General features: G+C 38.3%; 1 protein-coding gene across 1 annotated transcript in view; it reads right to left on the reverse strand.

Moving 5' to 3' along the window:
* The window catches only part of LOC119425512 (protein diaphanous homolog 3), a 305,646-nt gene extending 286,276 nt beyond the window's left edge, over nucleotides 1–19,370 (reverse strand). Inside the window, exons 1-6 of the mRNA XM_037693044.1 lie at nucleotides 19,325–19,370; nucleotides 18,830–18,984; nucleotides 14,296–14,328; nucleotides 13,616–13,798; nucleotides 12,315–12,419; nucleotides 5,941–6,071 (exon numbers count right to left, since the gene is read on the reverse strand). Of these exons, the coding sequence (XP_037548972.1) occupies nucleotides 5,941–6,071; nucleotides 12,315–12,419; nucleotides 13,616–13,798; nucleotides 14,296–14,328; nucleotides 18,830–18,952 (575 nt within the window). The 5' untranslated portion in view covers nucleotides 18,953–18,984; nucleotides 19,325–19,370. The remainder of the gene's footprint in view (nucleotides 1–5,940; nucleotides 6,072–12,314; nucleotides 12,420–13,615; nucleotides 13,799–14,295; nucleotides 14,329–18,829; nucleotides 18,985–19,324) is intronic.
* Nucleotides 19,371–21,704: the final 2,334 nt, after the last annotated feature.

Raw genomic sequence — 21,704 nt, forward strand, 5'->3', positions numbered from 1 at the left:
CACAAAGACAACACTCAATAAAAAATACAAAAAGAGAGACATATATAGTTATTTATATATATATATATATATATATATAAATAAACAGTGCCTTTCATATTGGTGTTATTTTGATGGAATGGCTGATATCCGATATTTAACTTTATCACCAACATCGGCCGATACCATGCCTATAATTTGGCACATCCCTATGCCAAACGGTACGCTAAAAGATCTAAGAAATGCACTAAACACTAATAATGCAAAACAGTACGATATATTAAACAGGAGCCCGAATAGGAGACTCTCTCATTTTACTGTAAGCATAATATTGCCCATTTCTAAAATGATTATGAACCAGAATTATAAACACATTAGCTCCAAGGTGAACAGGTTGACTGATGGCAAAACAGTTCTCAGAGCAAAGATAGTGTGGGACACTAAAGTCAAAGCAATGTGACTGAATTGGCATTAAATATCAATTTGATCATTTTAAAACTATACTTTATGTCGACATGGCACAGGGATTGAGAGTATTAAGATGCTGTTCATGGGTGTATGAGGCAAAAACTCCAAGGTCTCCCTTCACCAGGGGTTTAAGGAAAAGGGATGCGTTCCTCACCATGTAGCTAAACTGAAAATAAATAAAATGAATCTGGATATGAAGGTCAGTTTTAATATAATATAAAAAAAAACCATTTCCACTTTTTGTCAGATCCATTTATCAAATTCTTTTAATACCATTACATATCGTAGCCTTGCTAGACCTATGGGCCAAACTGTGGCCTTTATTTATGGAGAGGGGAAAAGAGCTGGAGCAGCTGCAGGAACATTTAAGTCAGAGACAAACATCGTATTGTTATGCTCTAGAACTGCAAGAATTACAAAATTACCTTTAAAGTTTGACTGCTTCCCTACAAAGAGCCAGATGGGATAATATATCCCTCTCTGTCTATCTCAGCAGGGTGCAAACTTTCGATTGAGAGAATGTGTGACAGCTGTTTGCATCATTGCCAAGAAAGTGACACTGATCAGCATCCAAAAGCTGCAGCAGACAAAAAGTCTTTACTTCTAAATCAATCCACCAATTCAGGACTTTAATGGTGCTATTAGATAGCTAGAGGTTGCTGCTGTTTCTAGTCAAGCCAGAGTTATGGTCCAGTCCATACTTTTGTCAATAAACTTGAGCCTGAGAGTCTGATCAGTGGTGCCCTCATCAAACATCAGTGTCTATCAGCAACATTTTTTTGGCAACTGTCACTTTTACTGAAATTACTGCAACACAGAAAAGAGGGAAGATGTTAGAAGATGATGCGTGTACAACAAATGATTGGTTTTAAAATAAAAAAAAAGAAGTGGTAAAGCTATGACAACAAGAACAACATATAGCTGCAGGCAAAATGTATTTAGCGTTATAAACAAACCTGACAAATACATAAATTTTAAATAAATATGTATATACTGTTCCTTATCCCCCCTCTTCTTACATGTTTTATGCTTTTATTTCTATAATAAACCAGTCATGGTCAATATAAACTGACCTCATTTAAAAAAAATATATATTTCTACATATTAATATTTTTAAACAATTCTCTTTTCGGCTACTTCCTTTTTCAGGGGTCACCACAGCAAGGGAACTCACAAAAGGATATGCCAATTGTTTTTAAGCAAGGTCAGGATGCCCTTCTTGCAACTAAAAACCACTGAGCTACCACAGCCCACATGTGTGGAGCAGAGGGCTGCCATCTAGGGTGCCAGGGGAACAGATGGGGGGGGGGGGGGGGGTTTAAGGGCTTTGCTCAAGGGTGAGGCAAATGAGGGTGGATGTAGATGTGGTTGCTTCACCTTTCCTATCTACATCTTGATGTAACTGACAGGTAGATTTGAACTGGTTATCTTCCAGTCACAGGCTTGCCTTCTCTAACCTCTAACCAGATCTCTACGACCCTGGATTCATGCACAAGTTGAACTAATGAAGCACAACCTGCAAGTCAGCTGAAACAGATGCATTTAAAATAACACTACAATCTGATGGGAGCAATCTGAACCAGCATGTGAGGATAAAAACAGAATTTGTTATGGGCAGTCACAAGACACTACTGGCCCTTGCTCCAGTGTCAACTTAAAAAAGCTATTTTTGGCAAAGTGTAGAAACGTTTTATTCCAGTCTTGCTGAATGGATCTACTGCTGTCAAAGACAGATGTTAAGAATCCAATCAGGAAAAAAAAACTAATTCTGAAAGACAAAGGAGTCGATTTTACTGCAAGAGTAATTTAGTTTGCTCAATATAGATACATCCGTAATAGAAAAAGACCAACCCACAGACATACAACTGAGCAAAATCGTCATTGATCATATTGATTCTATAATCAATGTTGTAATTAATAATAAGTTGGTTAGAATGTTGCAATCCTCTAAGCTTCCTCCAAGACTGAGGCTGTAATTTTAACCTGAAAAAGGTGGAATGGAGTTCAAGTATCTGGGAATCTTGTTCACCATTGAGGGTAGGATGAGGCAGGAGATGGATCATAGACTGGTGTCTCATTTACAGTAATGAGGGCACTGGTACCGTCTGTCATGGTGGAGAACATAGGCTGAAAGGCAAGGCTGTCAATTTACTGGGCCATCTATGTTGTAAACCTGACTTTTGGTCATGAGCTATGAATTATCGCCAAAAGAAAGAGCTCTGGACACAAGTGGCTGAAAAAGGCTTCCTCCATAAGGTGGCATGGCTTAGTTTCAAAGATAAGGTAGGAGCTCATGCAATAGAAGGGAGATCGGAGAAGAGCCGCTGCTCCTCCACATCAAAAGGAGTCAGTTGAGGTGGTTCAGGCATACAACAAGGATGTGTTCTGGGCACCTTCTTTGGAAGGTAGTTCAAGGACGCCCCACTGGGAGACTCTGGGGCTGACCCAGAACTGGTTGGATGTATCTTCTCTGGCATGAGAACCCCTACAAAAGAGCTGGAGTGTGTTTCAGAGTTGAGATGTCTGAGTTTCCTTCCTAAGCTTGTTGCTTCTGCAATCTGACCATGTATAAGCAGCAGGGAATAAAATGAACAGGAATAGACAAATGGTTACAATGTCCAAAAGTGACGCTGAATGGTCTCAATTTTAGTTAAATCAATTGATTTTACTGTAGAAGAAAAGTAACCTCCAATTCCAAATACAAATACTACACCAAAACAATACTAACACAGTGGTCATGTATGCTATTAACATGTTTATAATTAGGGATGTATGCTATTAACATGTTTATAATTAGGGATGTATGCTATTAACATGTTTATAATTAGGGATGGGGCCGATCCGGTATTGGCGTCCGATACCAGCATAACTAACGTATCAGATTTTCCCGAGCCAATCTGCAGAGATTTCCGATCCATGAAGCATGTCCGTGTCTGATGCAAAATCTCCACATGTGATTGCCTGTCGGCTGCTTTGCAAGTTGGTTTCAAACTATGGAATGGATTGAATGGAGGCTTGTCTCATGAAACCCAGAGTAATAAGACCCACCTCATGTTCAGGAAATCCATTTCATAGTTTGCAGCCAGCTACAACATGAGTGAACAGCACTGTGGCTAATAGCTAACCAACTTTTCATCAAGACATGTCCACTGTGTGGAAGTATTTTACACTAGAAACACCACAAAGCAAGACAGCAACATGCAATGTCTGCAGAGCCGCTGTACCGAGTGGAGGAAGCTTCGTTGTGACCTACAATACAACAAACTTAATCAAACATAGCACTACATTAAGCTGCGGTAAAGTTAGTTTTACATTGGACATTCGAGCTCCGTGGCTTCAGCGGTGTGTTCTTCTCATTCAGTCTGAAGCAGGCAGTCTGATTTCGGTCAGCTGCGCTCAATCTGCCCCACTCAGTCTGCCCGTCTTGGAGGAGGGGCAGACTGAGCGTAGTGATCGAAATCAGACTTTCTGCTTCAGACATCGCTGAAGCCACGGAACTTGAATGTTTACCGGGAAGTTGCTAAACTTCATCGTAATTAATGACCAACCGCTGTCAGCTGTAGAAAACGAAGGATTTCGTAGTTGATACTTGCAGCCAAGATATAGTTTACCCTTCACGAGATATTTATCAGTACAATAGTAGACAATAATAAAAAAGCATATGAATTGGAAAAAATACAAGAAAATTATATACAGGGTATATATTAGGGCTGCAACAATGAATCGATAAAATCACTAAAAATCGATGATTAAAAGCGTTGGCAACAAATTTCATTATCGATTCGTTGTGTCACGCGATTAAGCGTCTTTCAAGGCGTCTCACTCCCAACTCGTGTGTTGCAGGTGAGTCTCTACAATTTAACACATTGTTCTGTTTCCAAATGAGAAAACGTAACGTCAGTCTGTCTGGTAGATGAAGCTGCTGCTCTGGTAGATGAAGCTGCTGCTTGTTTGTTTGCTGATTAATGACGGTGATAGAGAACGTGTGTTACTTTTTATTTAATTGGTACAAGCAGTGTTTAAATGTGATTTATAAATAAATCTAACACAAAGATAATAATTTAATGATTAAGCTTCAACTTTTAATTTGCTGGCAAAGTCTGAAGATAATGCAGGTATGGCAGGATGAATTGCATTTAAACAGGGATTAAAGTAATTTATTACATCTACTCAAATGTGTGGAATTAAGTATTATATACATATGTGTGTGTGTGTGTGTGTGTGTGTGTGTGTTTAATTGCTGTTTTAGCTACTTTTGCCTGAACCTAACACTGTAAGTGAAACAAAGCATTTCTTGAGTTGCTGTAAATGTTGTTATAATACGTATAAACTCTCTCATTCCAGAAAACAACAACAAACAACAGCAGCCTTCATGATGGACAGACATCATGGACACCACAGCAGCAGCTGTCTTCACTGAAATCATCCTTAAATGATCGTCACTGACACGAGGCCTCTGTCGATGGTTGAAGACGAAGGCTTCACTACAATGATCCACACTTTTAATCCAGGTTAAACTCTTCTCTCTGTTTTGTATTTTTTTTTGCCGATTCATCCATTAATCTAAAAAAATAATCGGCCGATGAATTGATCATTGAAATAATCGTTAGTTGCAGCCCTAGTGTGTGTATATATATATATATATATATATATATATATATATATATATATATATTTAAAACTAAACAAACACAACTACATTATAAAGTGATGTAAAATACTAAAAAATACAGGAATGCGTCTGTGTTGGTTTATGCCATGAACTTAGCAGATGTTTAAAGCCATTTAATCACTTTAATATCCACTTTCAAGCTAGGAATAAAAAACAAACATGTTTTGTGTTAGCAGGATTTAATTCTAACTTTGAAACTTGTCCAACATTAATAAAACGTACCTCAAGTTCCAAAAAAGTTCAATCTGGTCCTCTGGACATTCAAAATAAAACAAAATGAGCTGAATACTGCACCTCAGACTGAGGTAGTCTTTCGTATGAGAGACGAAACGTTTCTACGTTTTTTGGCTTTGTTTTGTTTTTTTTTTTGGTTTTTTTGAATGTCCAGAGGACCAGATTTAACTTTTTTGGATTTTTCTACCTGGATTATTGAGCATGCATCAGGATGTTACCTCAAGTTGCCTTTTTGGAATGCATGTACCAATTGTACTTGCCTATAGAATGGAAATTAGTACAGCCTCATATAAAATCAAATAATGATAGAGTGGTCTCCGTATCGGCCGATATCCAGACTTAGTTATTGGGATCGGAAGTAAAAAAAAATAAAATAAAATTTAAAAAAGTGGATCGGTGCATCCCTATTTTTAACTCTTTCCAAAAGAACTGAAATGGGATTAAAAAAAAACTTGGATGCAAATAACACTCTTGGTTGGATGAGTAATGTGAAGACAAAGTTATATAAAACATTACACAGAAAAATTATGTCAATGTACAGAGAGTAAATTGCGATTGTTTGACATGAACCATATACGGTACTCTACCTGACAGGGTTGCTGGTAAGAGACACTCGCAGTGAGTCTAGACATGCAAACAGCCGTTCGTCCATCACGCCTGACTTCAGCTCACCAAGGAATTCCTGGGGAGATATCTGATGGCTGTTTCTTAGGTTACCCTAAAAGAAAAAGGAAGGAAACATCCCTTTTATCAAGGTCATATGAAATATAATTAAAATGTGAGGCCAAAAGGTAAGAAGAGTGAGATCAAATGTTTCTGGTATGGATGCACCATGCATGATTTATTGATACTGACACTGCAGGCAGCAGTATTGATAAACAATAAAGATAAACTACAGACAATATATGTTTAAAAAAAATGGTATTTTCACCTGTTTTATATGCGTTTCAACTTTAGAAAATAGTGTTGAGATAATACTACTACTACTGACTTGTAAACTAGTTTAAATAGATAAACAGCAATAAAAGTGCTTCCAAATCATAATGTATTTGCACTAAGCAATGCTCATAACGTCTGTGACTCCTCAAATCGATCATATTTTGGGTCTAAAACATCATTCAAAGTGCAATTTTATTATTTTCTCCCCAGCCTTGGTAAACAATTGTCATTATTTGTGGTTTTATCATTCTGTACAAGCTTCTTTCTTTGTGATAAAAAGATCCTTTATGGCTCCGTCTTCAAGTACTCACTTTAAAAGATTCAAAGTAACTGAAGAGACAAAAAGAATGTAAAGTCAGAAATAAAATGAGTCAAGAACACTGCCAAAAAGCTCATAATTCCAGCTCATGTAGTTTAGAAGAGATTCACTTGGCATCATTTTAATGGGGCACCCTCTGACCTGCCCTGTAGAGGGAGTCTACAATAACTTTCGCAAAGGGGACTATAAGGCTCTCTGAGTCTTGTACAAGTAGAATGCTTGTAATGCAAATTGAACAGAAAAGACGACAATATACTGAGTCATCTCAAGGCCACTTCTCAGACCTAAACCTTAATTCCATTGAAGGTGATTAGAATGACCTCTTCCATGCAACCAATAAAAACACCACTGTTAGGAGAATCTACTTCAGTAGGAAACAACGCAGCAGCTACTTTTTTATGGTTCTTTAGAAATTCGTGAGAGCTCCATGCTAATTATTCAAAAAAAGTAATTGGTTAATCAATTACTCAAAAAGAACAACTCAAAAATCACTCCAATGGAGTCATTAGTACATAGACTACGTGTACAATTAGTACATAGAGTGCGTTAGCCTCCACTGACAACGTTGTACCTAAAATTGATGCTGCTTTAGAATTACAAAAGGGGGTTGGCTACAAGACGTCAGACTTCCAACAATTCACACAATTTTTTTAAATGTGCAAGTGTTCATTATTGCTAAAGATGGTAACACAAACTTGTTTCATCATTTCAAGCTATAAACCTATGGAGTACAAACAGGCAATGGATGCACAAGAAAAGGACAGAGCTGGCTATGAGTAGCCCAAAGGAAAACAAATTGTACAAAACATAGAAGCAGTTATCAAAAGGTCAGGAAGAGGCATGTCACACCAGTTCACCCCTCCATGCATGTAACCAAAACATCCCCAAAGTTGGCTCAGTTAATAAAAACTCTATAATGTGGTATCTTACTGGACTGGCACAGTTGGAGACTCAGTTATGGGAATATAACAGGGGTTGGAGATGCCCGCAATGATTTCAGGTCCATTTTGAGAGAAAACTTGAGAACCATCATGAACGTCACAAGACTCTGTGAAGACTCCCTGATGAATGCTGCTTGCCAGTGAGTCACAGCCCAGTGAGATACTCCTTTAACAACCCCCAGGAGAGCGATTATAATCAGTTCAGCTTGTATGAACAAAGCAACTCAAGAAAAGTTTGGGATGGTGCTTATACCAGAAACAAAAAAGACCAGTCTTCTTGTCCTAATTTTTTTGGATAAGAAATTTAAAGTATTTAAATTATTTTTAATTAATGGAATATGCCGCTTCTACTTATAATGAAAATCCTAACCTAGAACACTATAGTGACTGGATTTAACTTAATGCTTACTTTTGCACTGTATGACTTCTGTTGCAGGGACCTTGAAGTAATAGATTCACATTGGCATCATACAGTGGAATTAAAAAAAAAATTTGAAAAAAATTGCTACCTTCAGTCACAAATAAAATGTTCAGAATTGTATTTTCTTTACTGTTAAAATGTTGCATATTTCCTGGAGATGCACTTATATCAGGTATCATCACTTACCCCTTCTGTTAGGTGTTGAACAGGAAAGTGAATTTTGCCATAACATGTTCCATATATGTAATAATACACCAAAGTCCAGATGACCTGACTTAACATTGTTGAATGTGATAATACAATTTTGAATTACTGTAAAGACAATGAGGTATTCCAGACCTGAGGTACACGCAACAGAACCATGCAGTTAATGAAAGAACTTGCACTGTTTATTTTAATTAAAATGGAAATTGTTTTTTTTCTCCATAATTTTCCATCTTTTTAGAAAATATTATTTTAGAAGTGATTATATAGAAACACAAAGGAACAATCAATACTTTTCTTTCTTTAATTGTGTCTATAGGACACATAATTTAAACAAATTGATTTTTTTATGTCGTTACCCTTGAGTTATTTTATGAACTGAATGTTTCACTTGATTAATTTTTTTTTTTTGTTCCAGTAAGCAGGCTTCTCTATATTTTTGAGCACCTCTAAACTTTAAAGTTGATCTAATTAAATATCTGTATGTTATTGATTTGGCTGTTCATACAAAGGAGCAGTGAGAGAAAAGTGCACTAATCTAAAACAGTTCTTCAAGTTTAACTGTATTCTAGGATATGAAAGACTGTGCAAATATATTACCCATCTCAGCTACTGGCACGCTTATGAGTCTTTATCTGCTAAATGTTACACACAAAAAAGGGTGGCACTAGGAACTTTTCTTTGACCAAGGAAATGGGTATATACGACAAGGATTTCAACCTTTGTAAACGGGGAACATGCCCACCCAGTAAAACTACATTATTACCTAAAAGCATCTCTGCCCTTGGGGAATATGGTCCTTCCTCAAATGTTTTCTTGACTCTAGCCAAATAATAAAACTTTTCTGATTAATGTCTAAACTTTGCTGGTTCTAAAAACACAAACACAAATAACACAGGATTTATTATTTGCAAGATTAACAATACATGTAATGTTAAGAAATACATTTCTCTTTTTAGTAAATCTGATATTGTTAAGATACGAGACTAAAAAGGAATATATCAGCAAAATTTGTCTTGCTGTTATAAAGGCAAATTGAGGAAAAACAATTTCCTACACAGCAGGAGCATTGCAGCCAAATCAAAACAGGGGTCTCAAAGAGGTGCAGTGGTTATTTCAAGACAACTCCTGCTACAGAGTACTCTGTCAAAGGTCAGCAATTATCTTGAGGAGCAACATGCATGGAAATTGTCTCTCAAAAAGTCTATCTAACAATACCGCATCCTACGGTGCCTTGTAAAAGTTTTCTTACCACTGGGCTTTTTTGTTTTGGTGCCTTACAAGATGGAACTCAAATGGATGCATATCAGCTTTTCGTGAAATAAACCAAAAACCGGTTCAAATGAGTAAAGCAAAATTAAAAGAAAATCAGTGCTGTACTCTTTCAGGGATGAAGATGTTCACATCCTTGAAAGAGAGGAACGATGGTTTGAGAGAGGAGTAAAGGAGGCCATATTTGTGAAAAGAAACCATCCATCATTAAACAGGGGTGGAGGCCTCCGGGTTCAACTGTCCCCCTCTTACAATACTGTTATTGCTAGTATCACTCAGCCCCCTGTGAATAGTAAACAGCCATCAGGGTGCTAATGATCCATCGTTAGGCTGATGGTCCTTCTTGACCATGTGAGCAGCTGGTTTTGGTTGTCAGCAGCAAACTGGTTGATCCACTCTGAGAAGGTGCTATTTAAGAGACTGAGATGAATACAGCTCCTCAGACTGAGGAAGTCTTTTGGATGAAAGACAAAATGTTTCTACAATTGTTTTGTTTGGGGGTTTTTTTTATGTCCAGAGGACCAGATGTAACATTTTTAGATTTTTCTACCTGGATTATTGAGCATGCATCAGGAAATCAGTGCTATAGATCACATTCATACACCAATGGGACACACATCGGAGAAAATGAGGGGCTCAATGTCTTGCCCAGAGACACTTTGGCATGTAAATGCTGGTGGAATTGGAGGACGACTGCTCTAACCACTCAGCCACAGCCGTCCAACCGCGTACTCTCTGCTGGCGGGGGTTTGGTGGCGTGCACAAGTCAGACGTGTCTGTATGCTAATGATGACACTCCACTCTGAACACATGAATATTTATAACAAAAGTAAATTTTAGATACAAAGTCCCAGGGAAGAGGCAGCACTGTGAAGTGGGTAATAATGTATCTGCTTTGGTGACTCCACCACAAAGAATTGGTCATGTGGAAACATGTAAGGACATTTATTAATTTTCTTTATACCGCAATCTTTATGGTGGGGTGGGAGGGCGTGCCACCCTCCTCAGACAATGGTAGAGGCAACACTGGTTCACAGAGAAACACAATACAATTTCATAATGTCTAAGAATTCAACATTTAATAAACAAAGAATGGCTAAATGCTTTGTTTAAAGCTTTTTATGTGCAATCAATAAAACTAAAAAAGCATCCCATAACTGAGTCCGCCAAATATGCATGATAAAATCTGGTGGTGGGAGTGTAATAATTTAAGTTAAAAATATCTAATGACTGTTTATGACACAGATGTGAAAAAAGTAAGTGAAAGTCTTGTCAGCACCAAGGTGTAAACAAAAGTTCCGTTTACTGTAAAGGTGAAATCTTGAGGCTTCCCACAAAGTTGTTTTTAGCAGTTTTATTTATTTATTGTAAATCAGTCATATTATTCAAGCTGGGAACTCGTTAACCTTTACTATTGTTACAGTACACCACTAAAATGTGTTTTTGGATACCTTCTTTGTAGAGCTGGGCGATATCTCAATATTTAAAAAATATCGAGATAACATTTTTTGCGATATAAGTTGAGACCATCTTGCTATAAAACAATATAGTTTTATACTTGGAAATCCTGCCGTCTTCTTTCTCCCACTCGCCCCCCCTCCTTGAACACAAACGCACAGCCCCCAGCCGCGCTCCCCCTCCCCTTCATGCTTCTCCAGGAGGTGGGCGGGCAGGAGAGGAGACGTTCAGCAGAAGTAAACACGAGCAGCTGAGTGTGTGTGAAGCTGCAGGTCCGACAGACCTGTCTCCTTTCCTGAAATAAAGATAAAGATACGGTCCTTAGCGGCTAACAAGACGGCTAACACTTTAGCCGTCTTGTTCCACAGCTGACGGGACCGTGTCTTAGCTATATGATAAACTGCTGATTTATTAATGTCGCGCTATCTCTCTCTGTTCCTCTGAAAGGCAGAGCACGGCTAAATGAGTTCTGAACCGTGGTTTATTTCAGGGAACGAGACAGGTCTGTCGGACCTGCAGCTTCAAGGTTCCCAGTGGGGGCTCACTACCGCAGTTCACACACACTTACTAACGTGAAGGTGGCAGAGCTGAATGGACTATAAAGTGCCTTTCTGTCTTATCAAAACACTCAAAGCTCTTTACTACACAATCTGTACCCTCATTTACCCACTCATACAATCTACTAGATCTCTACAAAGAATAATCAGAGCTTTATCACATTCACACACTGATGGGACACACATCAGAGGCAATGAGGTGTTCAGTGTCTTGCCCAGGGACACTTCAACATGTGACTGCTGGTGGAATCGAACCCCCAACTCTCCCATTGAAGGACGACTACTCTAGCCTCTCAACCACAGCTGTCCCCAGCTGAAGAGGATTATTATTTAATATATGCAAATATATGTCTAAAAATAAACTATTTAATATATGTAAATAGTTTATTTTTAGGCATTTATTTTGTACAGTTACAGCTGTTGTTAATAAATGTGCCTGTGTGACAATTGGGACAAAACTTTGACTCAAATATATTTTTCTTATTACTTTATGGAAAGAAAAAATATTGAGATATTTATCGTATATCGCGATTTTTGCAAAAATATTGAGATATTAATTTTGGTCCATATCGCCTAGCCCTAGTTCTTTGTGAGTTTCCAACTTCTTGCCTGCTGCGGAAATGTTGCAGCAAAACTTTATGCAGATCTATAAATCCCTTGTCTCAACATCCTGTGAAACTGTTCATGATTTGTTGATGACTGTTCCAAAACATTTATCTTGTTAGGATGATTATAAGCTAGTTTCTCTAAAATATCATCTGCTTTTTAGTGAAGTTTAAAGATTTTTCTTAATTGTTATTTATTTGTTCCAAATAAATTAATAACACTATTGGCATAATTTTAAACTCACCGTTTTGGAGGCTGTGAACATATACTGGATGACCATTTCTCGCTTCATGTTGAGGCCCTTTTCCCTCAAAGGCGCCTTTTTGTCCTCATTCAAGTTCATGTCCTCCTGAAAAGAATTAAAAACAAAAAAATTCAGAGCAAAACTTCACCACATGCAACAAGACTCACTTTGGTCTAAGACTGAAATTTCAGAGTTGGTGACTAAGATATATTTTAGTATGTGAAAAACTGCATTCTACTTTTTTTTTAAGTTTTAATATGTTATATACAGAACTGTCCATTTAAACAAAATATGGAGAATGCACCCTGAAATCTGTTGTCTTTTGTTGACACCAAAACATTCAAGAGGAGTCAGGTCAGATATAAGAAGACTTTGATCACAATAAGAAGTTGCTTGCCAAGAAGAAGACATGAAGCTCAGCTCAAAGAAGCATTTCTCAGGTCATTTTAAAATGTAAACAGATTCCATCTCTACAAGATCAACATCTGTGTGGCTGAAATGTTGCTGTTCCTGACTTCGTAAAGACTCGTTTTTCCTGTAGTTTTTAGGGTTGTCATCATGAACAGACCCCTGGCTATCAGACAGACACTTGGCCATCACAAGCATTAATTTGTGGCATACTGTGCATCCCCATCAAGATCATTTGCTTCTCCATCTCCAACCAATTATCTGCAGTCAGGCTGCAGAGGCAACAGATCCAGGAGAGAAACCAAGGCATCTCTCTCATCAGTGACACTCTCCAGCTTCTCCTGGGGGGATCCAAAGGTGTTCCCAGGTCAGAGAGGATGCACAATCCATCCAGCAAGTTGTGGGACTGCCCCAGGTTCCCTTCATAGTGGAATATGCCCAAAACACCTTCAAAGGGTAACGTCCATGAGATGCCCAAACCACCTCAAGTGACTCATTTCGATGCTGCGGAGCAGCAGCTCTACTCCAAGCCCAGCTTGGAAGGAAGCTCGTTTCAGCTTCTTGTATCCAGTTCTTTTGGTCACGATCGAACCCTCATGACCTCAGGTGAAGGTAGACGAACCAGTAAATCAACAGATTTGCCTTCAAACTCAACGCTTTCACCACGACCGACTGAACCAACACATTCATTACTGAGGTGAGGACAAGACCCGGATCTGTTGATCCATCTCCTATCTGATCTTACCATCACTTACAATCAAGACTACCAGATACTTAAACTCCTCCACCTGAGGGAAAGACTCCCAAGTGACCAGGAGGGGGCATTCCACCCATTTCTGGTTTACTTGTAATAAAGAATATTAACAATTTTGTGTCATAAAAATGAAACGTACCATCATCTTTTCAAACAGAGCCAGGATTTCTTTTTCTGAGGTGATCTTTGAGGACAGCTCCTCAAAATGATGCGGGGTGGATGTAGAAGCGGTGGGCCAGTCACTTGTGCTGTGTTTCGACAGAGTTAAGGGTGGTCTCTCCTTTTTACTCCCTGGTATTCGAATACTGGCAAATCTGTCCAGCTGTAGAGAAACAAAAACACACACAATTAGGTTTAAGAAATGTTTGTGCTGTTCTGTGCCGACTCACACACAACCTCATGACCGCAAACAAGTTAAAAAGGAAAGAAAGATGAAGTTATGAGTTTTCTGTGCAATAATGACATCGACGATAGATATGACAGATTATAAAGACATCTAAATGGTTATTAGTTGGAAAAAGAAAACAGAAAACAGCAGTGTTAAAATATGTGTGAACTGTGTTAAAACAACTTTAAAAAAACCTCAGCAGCTGCCTGACAGATGCTGGGTGAAGTACTTTCTACATCGTGATGAAAGTTGTTGGCAAAGAAAATTTTTTGGTTAGTTAAAACAGTTATCGTTGCCCAGATGTCACTGAACCGAATGTTTCATAATAAAACAATGCGATGCAAAATTAGTAAATTAATTGTTCTAATCTAAAATTAAAACAATGTTAAATGGCTCCGATAGCAACAGGAAAATGTACTCCAATATCTTACCACATCGTCTGTGATGCTTCTAAAGGGCAAGTTCTAAAAGTGGGGAGCAGAAAAAAACAAATCAAGGTAAAAAGCATGTGCGCCAACTAAGTGAATATAAATTTATTTGATAGAAATGAACAGGTTAATTTTCCCAATCACCACCAAATCACTTTTTTTTTTAATTCACTTTATTTTATGTTGCAAACTTTTTTACAATATTGGATAAAAGAAATGAGAGAAAATAAGATTTTCTTTTGAGTCTGCTTTAAAATTTGTATTCAGTTAGGTAGCTTTTTTTCTAATTTACTAATGAATGAAAGCAAGGCCTAATCCTGGAATGCGTGCACACCTTTTTGTTCGTGTTCATAACGCATGCAGGTGTAAAGAGAGTTGTGTGAAGCACATTTGGTTTTGTCACAAATGTGAGGAAATTTTTCAACAGTGAATGGAAAAGAAAAAAGGTGGCAGCTCTTCATCTTGTTTTAATAAGAACGCTTGCAGCTTGGTTCTAATTAATTTGTTTGTCAAAAAGCCAAACATTTTTCTTCTGTGTTTTATTATTATGAATCTTTAAAACACATAAATGATCATCCATGAAGTTTTGTCCTGTATTTTTTTACCAACTTTTATTTCAGATTATGCATTTCTATGTTTCTTTCCTCTGCTGTTAGTTTGTGTGTGTGGTGCAGTGGAGAGGAGCAGGAGATGAACCAACTACTCAGGATGACAACCAGTTATTACTTTACAGTAAGAGCAAAATAAACAACAAGTCTTAATCCGCCCAAATCCAAAGACAGACAGATGTCAACACCAAACTTTGAAATTAAAAAAAAAAAGAGTAAATAGTGTGTTGAGCACGTATGCCAACAGTGGTATGTTCTGCAGGCAGAGAAACTCTTTTTCACCTAAACCTTAAACGTTCTGCAGACAAAAAATAAACTAAAAGGGAAAAAAAGGCATTGCTGAATTCAGAAGTGCATGGATGCTAACAACCATTTACAGGTAACAATGTTAGTGTTATACATATAATGATCAGTCTCCATCTAATCTTCCTTTGACCATAACAGTAGAAAATATGATGCTTGGAAATACCTCTGAGCTATATCACTTTTACTAAACGAGTCTTATAATCGCCTACAAAAAATCTGGAAGACGGAGGACTTGCAAGAGAATATCACTGAAGCAGAGCGGGGATGCTACATGTGTTGGTTGCAAACAGTAAACAGATGATAACAGTTGGTGCAAACCTACATAACATCGTAAAGTCTTGATATTAATAGATAAAGGAGCATTGTACCTGATTTGTGCATTGTTAGAATATAAAGGCTTGTAGAAGAATGGTGGCTAAAACACAAAGTAGCATAAAACAAAAAATATCAAGTTTGCTGAAAAGGATTTTAAGGAGAACAATGGGGGGGGGGGGGTTTTGTGTTGAAGGGATCTCAGTGTATTTCTACAGGAAAATATTAAAAAAGTTAAATATTTTAAAATGTTACAAAACCCAAGTCACAGCACTTGATTCCTGATTGAGCCGACGTGTTGATATACAAGTACGCAGTAGTAACGTGCAAAGAAATGTGGAAAAACTAACAAAGGGAAAATCTGACAGTCACAACTTCCTATAATTAGATATTCATAACACTTTGTCTAAATTTAGGAATTTTAATTTTATGAAAATTTTAAAGAGTTGCAATAAATAAGATCTGCCTGGTTAAGTTAATAAATCCTAATATGTTCTTTATATAATGCCTAAGTTTAACACTGCAAGTCGATCTGAAATGTTTTACACATCTACCAACGTGACCCTGTAACCCCACTTAGATTCACAACAGCACAGTCATCACAGAGAGTGAGCAGGTGTTTCCATCAGGGGGAGAAAATGTAGGACATTTAACCAACAGCTCATCGTGGAAGTGGATAATAACAGTCTAGATTGAAAAAAAAACTTCCCTGCAAAGGTCTTTACTGAAGACCCAGACTAGAGTGTCTGAGCAATGACAACAAGGAATTACCTTGTGTTCACACGGTCACAACACAGGGGTTAAACAGAGGTGAAGAAAATTTGTGTGATGCACAACATTTCTATCTAAAAACAGTGGCATGTGTGTGCTGCAGATAAAAGTTTAACCATTTAATAGATCAGACTCTATACTACGTATCCCAACAATTGTGACAATTTGTCCAGACAACAACATCTCCCAGAAGGGAGGAAGTAGACAAATCGTGTGCAGACAGAACCTTGATTGGTTTGTAGTAGCAGGAAACACATGGATTAGTGCTAGCTAAACCCTGTTCTAATTTTAACTTTTGGAAGCCCACATGTAAAGTCAAAGGGAAAAAAACAGTCAAGTTCTGAAGGAAAACAGTAACTTTTTAGCTTAACTGTGTTTGTTTCAGAATAATTAAACACATATTGTGAGGGCATTGCTCAGTGACAACCTGGCATTTGTTAGATCTGTGTGTCTAACTATTTGGTACGAGAACCACCTCAGAAAACACTAAATCTCAATTATGAATGTGATCAAAACACAGCAGTATAAGCTCATAGTCATCTGACTAACTGCACAACCAGCCAAAACACAAGGCCTACCCTGGATGAAGGGCATGGTAGAAATGATGATGATCATTCTGTTGTTTTTGGTGTGTTTTGTGTTTGTTGTTGAGAACAGCTCCACATATACAGCAGTCATGGCTCTTCCTCTTCTAACAGCATTTGAAAACAAATCTGAGCTAATGAATCAACTTTTCTCAGTTTTGCCTTTTGTTGCTTTCAGGTTTTGTAGAAAGATTAGAGGCGTGGCTTAACTGATCACTGGTACAAACATTCACTGAAGTCCAGATCAGCCTCGACTTTATTTTTAATATACATTAAACAATTTGCACATTGCACTTAATTTTTAATAAACAACAATGCTCTTATGTTTCCATTTAGAGCTCGGATCATAAATTACTTGAACACTCATCCTTTTTGCCGTCTCTGCTTTTTATTTTTATCACAGTTCAGCTTATGGAGGCTTCTTGTTTTTCACCTATAAACAGTTTATACCATTTATTCTGAGTACCACTAGAAGAATTTTGAGTACCACCAGTGGTACTTGTACCACAGTTAGAGCTGTTTCTAGATGATGACTCTACTTATTCCATTGTTGACCTGAAAAGGAAGTAGCAGGTAAAGATAATTAATGGAACTTTGGTTTTGTTCTTGTTCAAAATCTAAAATTAAATTACAAAGAATAATTTGACTCAAATTTATTTTTAATTAGATTGTCAAAATAAATCCATCCATCCATTATTAACCACATCTTCCAAAACCGGGTCTCGAGGGCAGCAGCTTGAGCGGGGAGGCCCAGACATTTTGTTCCACAGCCACCTCTTTCAGATATTCTGGGAGTACTCCAAGGCGTTCCTAGGCCAACCAAGACACGTAGTCCCTGCTGTGTGTTCTGGGTCGTTCCTGGGGTCTCCTCCCAGTCAGACATGCCTGAAGCACCTTGCTAGGGAAACGCCCAGAAAGCATCCCGAACCACCTCAACTGGCTTCTCTAGATATGGAAGGGCAGCGGCTCTTCTCTGAGTGTCTCTGGGATAACTAAACTTCTCACCTTATCTCAAAAGGAGAGTTCAGTTACCCTGCAAAGGAAACTCATTTGAAGCACCCGTATCCGTGATCTTGTTCTTTTGGTCACTGCCCAGAGTTCATGGCCATAGGTGAGGTTAGGAACATGACTGATTGGTAAATAGTAGGGATGCACAATATTGGATTTTTGGCCAATATCCGATGTGTTAAAACTTGTTTGGCCGATAACCGATACCAATATTTTTCTTCCTAAACCTAGTTACAGAGACTACATAGCTTTCTCTGCTGTGGAATTAAAATACTACATTATTCTGCACGGTCGTCAATTTGACCTGCTACAAAAAAAAAAAAAAACAGTGCCTTTTATATCGGTGAATTATTTTGATGGAATGGCCGATATTTAACTTTATCGCTAATATCGGCCGATACCATGCCGATAATATCGTACCATGCTGATAATATTGTGCATCCCTAGTAAATAGAGAGCTTTACCTTACAGCTCAGCTCCCTCTTTACAACAACGGAACGGCACAGAGTCCGTAATACTGCAGACGCTGCACCAATCTGTCTGTCAGTCTCACGGTCCATTCTTCCCTCCCTTGTGAACAAAACCCTGAGACACTTAAACTGCTCCACATGTTGCAGAACCTCACCCTCGACCCAAAGAGACCAATCCACCCTTTTCTGACTGAGGACCATGGCCTCAGATTTGGATGAGCTGATTCTCAGAGTCCAAATAAAGAACAGCTATTTACAGGACAATAACACTATTTTCTATACTATAAGCTAAAGCACTCTTGTTCATTAAGTTTTGCCACTTGCAAGTGTATACAGTATCTACTGCCGTTTTCACTAACACTCATTTGATAAAAATAAGTGGCACAGAAAGGGTTGAAAAATAAAATGGTAATGTTTAAGTTTATCAGCTGCTTTGTGTACAATTAAAACTGAACAGGTGTTAATTTTTTATACTTACAAACTTTGGTTTGCGGTCTCCTTCATCACAATACGACGTGGTGTGGTGAGAAGCACCTTTCTTCTTCGGAGTTTTACCGTCTCGTCCTGTTCTGGACTCGAACCGCTGACTATAACTTTCCATGCTTGGGTGACTTTTCCCGTGATCTAATTAGTCTAGGACGTAAAAAAAAATGCAGTCAGAGTGACACGTTAGCGCTTGAACAGGTCAAGCCAAGGACGTATATTTGAAAGCTACGTAAAAGTGTCCAAAACAGACGAGGGGTTGAAATCAGTCCGAGTACCGACAGCTAACTAGCAAACAGGCTACACCGTCATTTTATCTACACCGTCTGGCTTAACACGGCGTTAATCCAATTTAGAAACTGTCACGTTGCGTTTTAGAAGCCGATAACCAAAAACAGAGGTTCCCTAACAAATAAAAATCGCTGCAAAGTTTTTATATTCGTCTGTCAGCTGGAAAACGAGCAGAAAATACCATAAGCATAGCAATTACCTCAGAGAAATGTTCAGGCGCAGAAGCAATTTTTTGACAGTCCCGCGCAGTGTGACGTCACATCCGCGTGTTCAACCCAACCAATAGCGTTCACTGAACTACAAAGATGGTTTCCTATTGGTGCAGATGCGTTTATTTACAACTGTAAAGCTATTTTATTGGTCAGGGGAGCTGTCAAAACTTGATTAAATTCAGGGATTTTCGGTTATTTTTTCCATAAATCATCCGTTGGTGCAATGGTTTTAGCTGTGTTGTTTTATCTAAAAACACATACTTTAAAAAAATAAAGATACAAATGAAAAACCTTATTCAAGGCCTTTTCGGTTAGGTTTTTTTGGACTACTTTTTTCTTTCTTTCAGCCGCTCCCTTCCTCAGTGGTCACCACAACAAACTAACTCACACAAGACTTGGCAATTGTTTTAACGCCGGATGCCTTTTCTGATGCAGTCACAGAGCACTGAGCTACCACAGCCCTCTGTGTGGAGCAGAGAGCTGCCATATTGGGCGCCCGGAAGAGAAGTGGTTAGAGTCAAAGGGGACAACCTATCCCTGTGGTCAATGGGAGAGAAGTTTAAACCCTTCTTCTCAGTCTTATCCCAGTATAGATTGAAGCTGGGAACTTTTATGTTGTCAGATGACAATGAAAACTACACCATTATGCAGATAATTTGGGGCATATATGTTGTTGAATGTATGACATATTGATATTAAGATTACACAACACAAACACCGAGCAGCACGGTGGCTCAGTTGGTAGAGCTGCTGCCTCTCAGTGAGAAGGTCATTGTTCAAATCCCAGCCGAAGGCCTTTCTGGATGGAGTTTGCATGTTTTCTCTGTGCATGTGTGGGTTTTCTCTGGGTACTCTGGTTTCTTCCCACAGACCAAAAACGTGCATGTTAGGCTGATTGGTAACTCTAAATTGTCCCTAGGTGTGAGTGAGTGATTGTTTGTCTCGTTTGTCTCTTTGTGTCCCTGTGATGGACTGGAGACCTGTCCAGGGTGTACCCCGCCCCTCGCACAGTGATGGCTGGGCATGGGCAACAGTGACCGCCATGACCGGAAAAGGAAGAAGCGGGTAAAGATGATGGGTGGATGGAACATGTACAAACTATAATCACTGTGATGAGTCATTTTGAGTTGTGGTGGGAGAAATGACCTCTTGAAGGTTTTCATTATCTCCCAAAACACAGTGATCAGTGTTGTCTGTCGTGTTAAGAAGATTGGGCAACTTTCTACTTTCCACAGTTTAACTTTGCTGCCACAACAACAGAGTAAAAACAAATGTACGTTTTCCACCACAGGCCGATGATCTGCACAATCTGAATGCAAACACCAAAGGACCTGCACCTCCTCAAGTAGACATTTGTTGTGTCTTAGTATTCAGTCTAGTTTGTTGTGAATATTAGGTATAATGTCAGGTATTTATAATCTTCTTCACCGGACTCACTTCTTCTCACAGGATAGAAATAGCACTCTGATTTTTGTATGCTCATTCTGTAAACTACAATCATCTTATTTGTCTTGTTTATGCTGAGGAAAGCTGGTTGTTGCCACACGATGCAACAAAGCAGCCCTCCAGTTCGATGAATATAGTCACTTGTCCGTCTGACACACCAGACTCATCTGAGCACTTCTGCAAATAACAGCACTTCAAAATGGATTGGAAGTCCCACATAGAAAGTAAAAAGAAATGCTGTGAGTAGTTGTGAAACGAAAAACTCCAATTTTATTAACAACTCCACTTTAAGAGATAATAAATACATAAAAACCATTTAAATAGAACACAACATTGCTCTCTGTACTTTTCAGACACTGTTCTGTGTTTTTGTCTTTCTCAACATCCTACACACTTCACATTGTATTAACCTAACAAATCATTTATCAAGTGCATTGTTACTCCTCACTTTATTTAGTTGTTTTTATTTTTCTAAAAGAAGCCTCAGGCTGCAAAAAAAAAAAAAAAAAAAACTATCAGGGGTGTCAAACTCACCTGCAAAAGGGGCCCAAAATTAAAACCTTTTTCAAACTAAGGGCCGGTTTCAGAATCTACATTAACTCAAGTTAGATACCCAACATCTTTTCTTGGTTGCAGGTTCCTCAACAAATGTTTGATTGGTCTCATTTGATGTTCTCTGTTGTACTTTTGACATCATAATCAAAGATTACTGAAAAAATTAAAGTGATAAAAGTATTTTACATTTAAAATATCATCTTGGGGGCCAGATAAGATGTCAATGAGGGCCACATTTGGCCCCTGGGCCTTGATTTTGATATATATGCCCTACATGATTACCTGATTTATTATTATTTTTTTATTTGTGTACTTGTTCTACGTAACCCCCCCCCCACCCCCCCCCACCCCCGCATATGGTGTTGA

Source organism: Nematolebias whitei, chromosome 2, assembly GCF_014905685.2.
Source record: "Nematolebias whitei isolate Nwh7 chromosome 2, NemWhi1, whole genome shotgun sequence".
Taxonomy (NCBI): domain Eukaryota; kingdom Metazoa; phylum Chordata; class Actinopteri; order Cyprinodontiformes; family Rivulidae; genus Nematolebias; species Nematolebias whitei.